General features: G+C 44.2%; 1 protein-coding gene across 1 annotated transcript; it reads right to left on the bottom strand.

Annotated features, from left to right (window-relative positions):
- Window positions 1-4,735: 4,735 nt before the first annotated feature.
- LOC131198283 (uncharacterized protein K02A2.6-like) lies at window positions 4,736-8,064 on the bottom strand. The gene is made up of 2 exons (XM_058182770.1): window positions 5,949-8,064; window positions 4,736-5,330 (listed from the first exon to the last, which is right to left on the bottom strand). The coding sequence occupies exons 1-2, from the start codon at window positions 8,062-8,064 to the stop codon at window positions 4,852-4,854; spliced, it is 2,595 nt and encodes an 864-aa protein (XP_058038753.1). The 3' UTR covers window positions 4,736-4,851.
- Window positions 8,065-9,496: the final 1,432 nt, after the last annotated feature.

Genomic DNA, 9,496 nt, shown 5'->3' on the forward strand with positions numbered 1-9,496 from the left:
ATTTAAAACCCTAACTCATTGCAGGCCTTCAGAGACGAACTATTTAAAATCAAATAACAAAATAGACAAAACAAGCCTCTAAATTACAAAATTTGTAGGACAAACTATAAAACTCCATGTGCTCATCAAACCAGGTGGTCAGCTACCCAGAATCTCTCATGCTTGGTGGTTCTGCTTCACCATTAAACCTTTTAAGCTGCCTCTGTCTTTCCAGTGTCTTTCTCCTCACTTGGAACTGAGCCCAGATGGACATCTCTTCCAACAGTAGTTAGTGGAATTAGCTTAAAAACCTAGATTTATGCCAGCAGGAAAGATCTTAAACGTTGACTTAAAACTAAATTCTACAATATACAGTATGACCTCAAGGCATCACCATTCATCCTGGGATCTCCCTCTCTCTCTCTCTCTTTCAAAATGCCAGTTGGGCAACTCTGCCCTTTTTAAGCTCTTTCTCATCCTTCCCTTTTAGCAAAATCTACAAAATATTTAGGCAGTATTAGAAGCTGATCACACTAATCAAGTTTGCTAATTAAACATAGCTAATCAATAGGGAAAGAGCTCCACACCCTTTTTTCTGAACATTATTTGGTGGCTGCTTGTTGGCTTGATTATTTTTAAACACACTGGAAATATTGGCCGTTAAGAAATTAAAAGGGGGGGATTTTTGTCCTGTGGGATGATGTGTATCACAGGACTAGCAAAACTACTTTAGATGATAATGTGCCATGTCCCATCTCCAAAACAGAAAAGGGATATTATGAAACTTAATGAAAAAATTAAGAAATGAGCCTTCTTGTGTCCTTTTAAGTTTTTGCATAAGATGGCAGCACTAGAGTCACAATGAGCTTCTTAAGCATGCATACAATTGTTTCCCAGTTGAATAATAGATACTAGCCACAGCCCTACAGAAAACAAAAGAATTAAAATTCTTCACAAGAAATAGAGTAATCTCTAATGCTATTGTCTGAGAAACATGTCAGTATTACTGACATGGGAGGCTTTATTTAGGGGTTCATTGTGTTTATTCATCAATCCTTGGAATATCAGTTTAAAACATGTAGAAAGATTTATATTTCCTGGGAAAGACAGGCTGACTAGCCTATCTAGTCTGTATCCCAGAGTCACTTTGAAGAGTGAGTCAGGCAGCATAACAATAAATATTTTCTCAAATCTCCCTTTAAAAAAAGATGTTTTGTGATCTACCTTCCAGTGACATTTCTAGTGTTACGGGCTCCAGTACTTGCTTCTTAGTCCAAGGAATACACCTGAGCCTTCTCCAGTACTACAGCTCAAACCAGCTGTTTTTCTTCCTGTCTTACTTTTTCAAAATCCAGTTTTAACATAGGGGGAACACCTTAGAGCGCAGTAACCTACATTTGGTTTGCACCCTCTGCTATCAGTGTGTACCAATATCTGTAAATTGCAATAAATAACTGGAAAAATGAATGCAGTTTAGAATTATTTAGGATTATTTTTTAAAAAAATCATTTTTACGGATTAAGATTATCAAATCAACATTTTCATTTTAAGTTTCCTCTTTTTTAAAAAAAATCTGGGTCTTTGCAGCTAAATAGGACACTGGATATGTAGCGAGGAACCGTTTTCAGTTTTCTGCTTTTGACATTTTCAGAGCCATTTTGGGAGGAGGAGGGGCCTGGAATTCCATGAGTGACAGGTCTAACACTCAGAGGGAAGAGCGTAATCAGGCATTTTTTCTAGCAATCACAGGCAAGGGTGGAGAGAATTTGGGATAAAGATATTTTCCCCCCTCTTATTTTAGTCTTTTGACTGGGCAGCTTGTGGGAGAATGGAGAAATTCCTCAACCACTTTATTTCCTTCTCTGACTTTTCAGAGGTTCCTTTCTAGTTTAAAATATTCCTTATGTTTTTGTTTAACGCATGGAGTCAGTCTTCAGTCCAGGCAGATTTTCAGAAGACTCTTCCTGTCCTTTGTGGGGCTGAGAGAGGGACTGGCTCATGGTTCCTCATCTGGATTGTGATTTTTTTTAAACAATTGTTTCAAATAGGTAGCTGTGTTGGGAATGAAGCAATAAAGCAAGGAAGGGAATCTGGTACCAAAAAGCAGCAAAAGTTTATTGACGCATTTGCACACGAAATGGACCTAGATTAAAGCATACAACAGGTTTTTATACCCTTTTTACCCAATGCTCAACATTGTCCTGGTTTCCCTGAGTACTAGCACGCTCACAGCCTACCTAGTCACCTACTAAAAATATTCCCTTATTTGGTGTATTTTTCCCCCAAAACAAGGCATGGTGTGATTTATGCATCCTTGCATAAACCCTAACTCTGTTGCTCTTTTCCATAAATTGGTTATATTTTGAAATATTTTAGTTAAGTCTGTATAGTGGAACTTCTAAAGACCGAGTGCCCAAACTGCAACCCAAACCCCTCTTATTTATCGCAAAGAGCCAACATGGCAATTTAACCTGAATACTGAGGCTTTAGTTTAGAAGAAACAACTCCTACATTAACAAATTTTGTCTTAAAAGAAAAACACAATAACGACTTTCAATAACAACTTTTTATTGAAAGGTAAAAGTTTGCATTTGGATTGCTTTTGAACAATTAACCCTTAATCCTTAACTATTTAACGATTAACTTAACTATTTCAGTTACGGTATTACAGACATGAGGTCATAATGACCTCGGTAGCAAAAAGACATTTGATGTTTTCATAGTTGGATCTAAAATTGATGTATAAAGCTGTAAAGCAAAAAAAAATATTGATCTCATATCAAATCCCCATCATGCAAATCACTTTTTGTTTCTTCATCCTTGAACTTTAATCTTCTCTAATTTTTACTTTGGTCCACTGAATGATAGCGCTAATAATTTCTTTAGAAAAGAATAATTTTCAAATCTCTGGGGGAGTAGGTGAATTTCTGAGATTTCTAGCTGCTGGCCATAGTCCAGGTAATTGCACAACAATATTGTGACTGGCGGTTCTGGATCTATTGCTTCCAAAAGGTGCAGAAGATCATTTGAATTTATTCTTGCCATATAAATTATTGCACAACACAGATTATACCTGGTCATCAGTTTCATTGGGAGCTTCACCATCGCTGATGTCAGAATCTGCGGCAGGTTCTTCATCGTCCATTACAAAATTTTCATCACAATCTGATTCAACTTCACTCAGATTACTCTGCTTCTCCATACCATTTTAGAACAGTTTCCTTGAAGTTTGGATCACAAAGACACATTCTATAGGTGGAAAACGTGGTCCTGACATTATAAAAAAAATACCTTAACAGAGATCTGCAGTCAAAATGACTGAAACTCAAATTCAAATGTGCTACAGAAAACACAAAATAACTGACGCAAGCGTGATGCTGCATACACTCTTATTGATGGGAAAACAAAAGCTATTTGCAACCAAAATGGTCCATTTCTAAAAATAGGGGTGTTTGAAACATTTTGGAAAACTAGTGCAGTCACTGATCGCAGGTCTGTAGTTTTGGGTTAATGTGATTTTTGCTGTTGTATGCGTTCTGATAATTTGTCTAATCTTGGCTCATACTTTGTAAGTTTGAGAGCAACACATGCAGCACACTGGTGTCAGATTTGATATAATTCAAAGCTGAAAACAGCTGCTCACAAACATAAGGTGATCCAAACAAAGTAAGGAAAGCAACTCCAAGTGCTTTCATTGACTTAAAGTTATTTGGCAGAGAATTCCACACTTTAAGGATTTCATTTTCAGAACTAACTGCTGTCCTTTGTCATCCCTTCTATCTCCTCAAGTATTTCACGCAGGTCATAGAATTTATTTTTCCAGATAGAGCTTTCTTGAAATTCCAATAGCTCCATTTCCAGATTTCCTAAATCTAATCAGTGTAAGCAGGAAAGATAAAGTTCTTCCAATTTGGCTTCATCTGGAGAAGTAAGAAAACCCAGGGTTGTCTCCATCTTATGGAACTGTAAAAATCTGTTACTTAAATTCACCTTTGCAACTGCTACAATGCTAGAAAATTCCTTGTAAATTTCCTGATGGCTTGTAGGATTGTCTGTAAATGATGTAGAATTTTCTAAATGCATTTTTAGGTTTGGAAAATATTCCAGCTGCCCACTTTCAAAGTCTCTTTCAAAAACTTGCAGTTTTCTTACAAATGTTTTGATACCACAGAACATACTTTCTGCTGTTTTCCGTACACCTTGTAGTTGTTTGTTCAGTACATTGAAATAATAGTGTAAAATCTGTAAAAAACATCAGGTTGGTAAACCAGGCCATATCAGTGAGCTGTGGCTATTCCTGCCCTTTTTCATTCATAAATAGCCTAATTTCATCCAAGCAGGTTACAAATCTCTCCAGGACTCATTCTCTAGTTAGCCACCAGACATTATTGTATATTAGTAAACAATTATACCAGTGGTTCCCAATCTTTTTTTGGCTATGCCCCACCTAAGCATCTCTAAAATCCTGATCCCCACCCTCCATGACATATAATTCTTACTATTCAAAAAGTTAACTACTAATACGGAGGAAGTCTGAAAGGCCATTAACTTGGTTTAAACAAGGTTCCAAAGAACATGGCATCCGTGAAAGATAAAAATAAAAGAACGAAAGACAGAAGTACTGAGAAACTTAAAAAATAATAGTGTTATGTTTGGGTAATGACGAGGCAGGAGACCAGGTTAGTGACAACAGCTCTTTAATAATGGGTGACCCAGCAAAACTCTGGAGAAAAACCTCTCCTTATATACACTTCAGCCTGAGGCTGCATCCAATCAGAAACGAGATATTTCCCGCCTAAAACTCCCGCCAAAACTTACAGTAATACATTACACTCCTTCCCTCCCAGAAGGCACTTTGCCAATATTTGCATACTACTTCTCTACGTAGTCCTGCAGGTACGTGGGGCGTCTCCTGACTCTCCCGGACCTGCGCAGTTCACTTTCTGGAGTTGAGTCGAGCGTGCCGGAGGGACTTTTCGTTCCTCTGAGCTCCTCCTCCCGGCCATCCGGCCCTGGATTATTCGCCGGCTCGGGCCTGCTGTCCTCTAGAGGGACCGGAGGGTGTCGCTGGACCTCGCCTGACTCAGATAAGTCTCTGTTTGGTTCTTTGCTTACGATTTCTGTTTGTTCTCGGCTCCAGTCAGCTGTGGGGTTAATTAAATCATAGTCAGGGCTGGTCTCGCCTGATTCTGCCTTATCGCTCAATCTGTTTCTTAATTGGTCTATGTGGCGCCTCCAGACTCTGCCATCGTCTAGTTCCACTAGATAAGATTTGGGGCCCGTTTTGTCTATTACTATCCCCCTCTTCCAGTTTGGGCCGTCGCTGTAATTATGTGCCCATACTGAGTCTCCTATGCTTAACTCTCGGATTCTATCTGATTTTGTTTTGAACCCGTCCTGTACGTAGTTCGGGTGTAGCCGGTCTAGCGGGCACCGTAGCTTCCGCCCCATTAATAGCTCGGCTGGGCTGCGGCCGGTGGCCACACAGGGGGTTCTGTGTTGGACGGTGAGGAATGCGTCGATTTGTGCCTGCCAATCGCCGGGGCCGCTTCGTGATAGCGCTTCTTTCGCACTCCGAACAAAACGTTCAGCAAGGCCGTTCGACGCAGGGTGGAACGGCGCTGAGAGGGCATGTCGTATGCCCTCTTCAGCCAGGTACCCCTCAAATAATGCTGCGGTGAACTGTGGGCCGTTATCGGACACGAGGGTGTCCGGTAGCCCGTGCGTGGCGAACAGGTGTTTTAGTGCTGAGATGACAGCTCCCGCGGTTGTGGATTTCATTAGGATGATCTCCAGCCATTTGGAGAATGCATCCACCACAATTAGAAATGTTTGGCCGTGGAAGGGGCCGGCAAAATCAATGTGTATGCGGGACCAAGGGCCTTGGGGTTTCTCCCACTCCAAAACTGGGGCCGTAGGTGGTAGTGGTCTGGATTCCTGACATACTTGGCATCGGCCAACCCTGTCACTGATTTCCCTGTCCATTAGGGGCCACCAGACATAGCTCCTAGCCAAACCCTTCATCCTCACAATTCCTGGGTGACCCTCATGCAGGAGTTCCAGAACTTTTTTCCTCAGTTTCTCGGGGACTACCACCCTATCCCCCCAGAGCAGGCACCCCCCTTGTACGGACAATTCCCCTTTTTTCTTTACAAATTCCTTGGAACGGTCGCCCCGCGCCGCGGGCCATCCCCTTTGAACCCAACCGATTACAGTCCTTAAAACAACGTCCCGGTAGGAGGCCCGAGCCACTTCCTGCGATGTGACTGGCCCCGAACCCAAAGAGTCAATTAGTAGGACGGGTGTGCCCGGGGTGGGGTCCTCGATTTCCCCTGGCAATGGGCATCTGCTCAATGCGTCCGCATGCCCCAGCTCCTTTCCAGGCCGATGCTGCAGCTTGTAGGAGTATGCGGCCAAAAAGATAGTCCATCTGGTCAGCCTAGGTGAGAGTGCTACTGGCGTTGGGCGGTCGCCAGCCAGTAACCCCAATAACGGTCTGTGATCAGTGACAATTTCGAAATCTCGCCCAAAAACGTATTCGTGAAATTTTTTCACCCCTGACACTATTGCGAGAGCCTCCCTATCTAGCTGGCTGTAATTCCTCTCAGCCGGGGACATTGTTCGTGAATAGAACGCTATAGGGGCTTCAGTGCCGTTTGGGAGTCTGTGGCTAAGTACAGCTCCTACTCCATAGGGAGATGCATCACATACCAATACTAACGGCAGTCTGCTATTATACTGGATTAACAGGCTTTCGCCTGATAGCAAGTCTTTGACTGCCTCAAATGCCCTGCTCTCTGGCTTTCCCCAAGACCAAACAGAGTTTTTTCCTAGCAATTTGTGTAACGGTTCAGCAACGGTTGCCTTGTTCCTTAGAAATACTGCATAAAAGTTTACCAGACCCAGGAAAGCCTGAAGCTCTGTCTTGTTTTTGGGTGCTGGGGCTCTCTTTATTGCTTTCACTTTGCTCTCAGTGGGGTGAATTCCCTTCTTGTCTATCCTATAGCCCAAAAACTCAACAGACTCGACCCCAATCTGGCATTTTTTTGCTTTAACTTTCAGGCCAGCTGACCGAAAAACGGCCAAAACTTTCCTCAGCCGCTCTCCCAGTTCTTTCAAGTTTTCCCCCGATATCAACACGTCATCGAAATAGGGCACGACTCCTGGTAGCCCTTGTAGGAGTCGCTCCATCAAATTTTGGAATAGCCCAGGGGCTACACTCACCCCGAACTGTAACCGAGTGCATTTAAAGGCACCTCGGTGCGTTACAATGGTTTGGGCTTCAGCTGTGCTGGCGTCTACTGGTAGTTGTTGGTAGGCTTGTGCCAAATCTAATTTGGCGAAAACTTGTCCGTGCCCTAGTGAGTGCAACAAGTGTTGCACCACGGGAACTGGATAGGCGCTTTTTTGTAAGGCTTTGTTCAGGGTAGCTTTGTAGTCTGCACAAATTCTGATTGACCCGTCTGGCTTTATGGGAGTAACGATTGGCGTTTCCCACTTAGCATGGTCGACTGGCACCAGTATCCCCTGATTGACCAATTTATCTATCTCTCTATCAATTTTTGGCTTGAGGGCAAAGGGAACCCTCCTTGCCTTTAACCGAATGGGGGCTACTTGGGGGTCTAAATTGAAAGAGATAGGGGTCCCCTTGTACTTGCCTAGGCGGTCCTCGAATACCTCTGCGAATTCCTCCATTAGGGCATCTTGCAGGTCGCATCCGATTCGGTGGATGCCAGTCACCCCCATGCCCAATGCCCGGAACCAGTCCAGTCCCAGCAAGCTAGGCAAGGTTCCCTCGACTAACGTGATGGGCAGGGTCTTCTTGTGCTGCCCGTACTCTACCCAGACGGTCGTTGTCCCTCGAACAGGGATGCGATTGCCTTGGTAATCTTGCACCCGGAGCCGTTGTTTTTGTAGCTTGCACTTGGCGATGTGCGGCAAGGCTTTCACAAAAGTGTCCCAGGACATAATTGTGATTGCTGATCCTGTGTCTACTTCCAGTTGGCACGGCACACCCTCAATTTTCGGGTTCGTGAAGATCTTTTCTTCGACGTGGGTAGCTGCGTGGTCTATGGTGATAGTCATTCTGTTTGCTTTCGCGCCCTTTCTTTCTCGGCCAATCGCGGTTCGTCTTGCCGATCCTGCGCCCTGATTGGCTGGTTTGAAATTTCGGCGGGACTGTGGGGTTTGCATCTCTGACTCAGAGCCGCTCTGATTGGCCGATTTGAATTTTCGGCGGGAAGGTTGGGGTGCTCGGCAGACTTGAGCCAGGTGCCCCTTCCTCTCACACCGCCGGCAAATGGCGTCCCTGAACTTACATCTTTGGCGCTGATGTCGCCCGCAACTTCCGCATTCCTCCGGGTCTTCCCTTGTCGATTTTCCGGTGTAGTGGACGTCTTCCTCCTCTTCGCTGGTTGACTCACGATAGGTTCCTTCGTGGTGGACTGAGCTCGGCTTTGCGCCCGCCATCGGCGAGAGTCGCTTTTGTAGGGTGTCTGCTGCATGGGTGGACATCTCATGGGCTCTGGCTTCGTCCAGAGCGTTTGCCAATGTCAGGTTGCTCTTGGCTAGCAACCGTCTCCTCAGACGGATGTCTCTGACCCCCCGTATAAGTTGTTCCAGCAGCTCTTCGTCCAGATCGCGGTACTCGCAATGCTTGGAGGCTTGTCTCAGGGCTGCCATGTAGTCGCTGATAGACTCGCCTTCTTGTTGCCTGCGCTCTCCAAACTCGTACCGTCGAACGTATTTGGACGGGGCTGGTGCGAAATGATTCTTCAGGAGGGACTGAAGGGTTTGCCACGATACGGATTGTAGGGGTGTTGGCTCCGCCAGGGCTTCTGCGACGGCGATGACCGCGGACCCACAGTGGCTTAGGAAGTAAGCCCGTTTGCGGTTGTCGGAGACTCCCTGTAGTTCGTTTGCCTCCAGGAAACTTTCGAAACGGGTCATATATATTCCCCACTTCTCCTGGGCAGGGTCAAACGGAGCGGGTGGCGTGTAGCCGGTCATCGCTGCATTCGCCATCTCCTTGCTGGGTTTGATTCTCGTAGTGAGTTCAGCTCTGTTCTGGTGCTCTGCCTCAAGATCCCACCCTCGTCGCCAATGTTATGTTTGGGTAATGACGAGGCAGGAGACCAGGTTAGTGACAACAGCTCTTTAATAATGGGTGACCCAGCAAAACTCTGGAGAAAAACCTCTCCTTATATACACTTCAGCCTGAGGCTGCATCCAATCAGAAACGAGATATTTCCCGCCTAAAACTCCCGCCAAAACTTACAGTAATACATTACAAATAGTGTGGACATGAAAAAACAGTAAATAAAGTTTCAAAACATATAATGGAGAACTAAAATGCATAAATATAAAATAATTTTAATGAAAGTTTTTTCTGTAATACTTAGATCACTATATATATTAAAATAAAGGCACCTAACAAATTCAAAATTCAATTTGAGCTCACCTCAAGATCATATTTACAACACAATCCTATGCATGTCTTCTCAGAAGTATCACTGTC

The sequence above is a fragment of the Ahaetulla prasina genome, chromosome 4 (assembly GCF_028640845.1).
Source record: "Ahaetulla prasina isolate Xishuangbanna chromosome 4, ASM2864084v1, whole genome shotgun sequence".
Lineage (NCBI taxonomy): Eukaryota > Metazoa > Chordata > Lepidosauria > Squamata > Colubridae > Ahaetulla > Ahaetulla prasina.

What these genes read in the sequence shown, in the direction of transcription:
- LOC131198283 (XM_058182770.1), bottom strand. Translation starts at nt 8,064, where the DNA reads ATGACTATCACCATAGACCACGCAGCTACCCACGTCGAAGAAAAGATC. An exon ending in CCTAATGGACAGGGAAATCA is followed by an intron (nt 5,331 to 5,948) that starts GTGACAGGGTTG and finishes AGTTAAGCATAG; the next exon opens with GAGACTCAGTATGGGCACAT.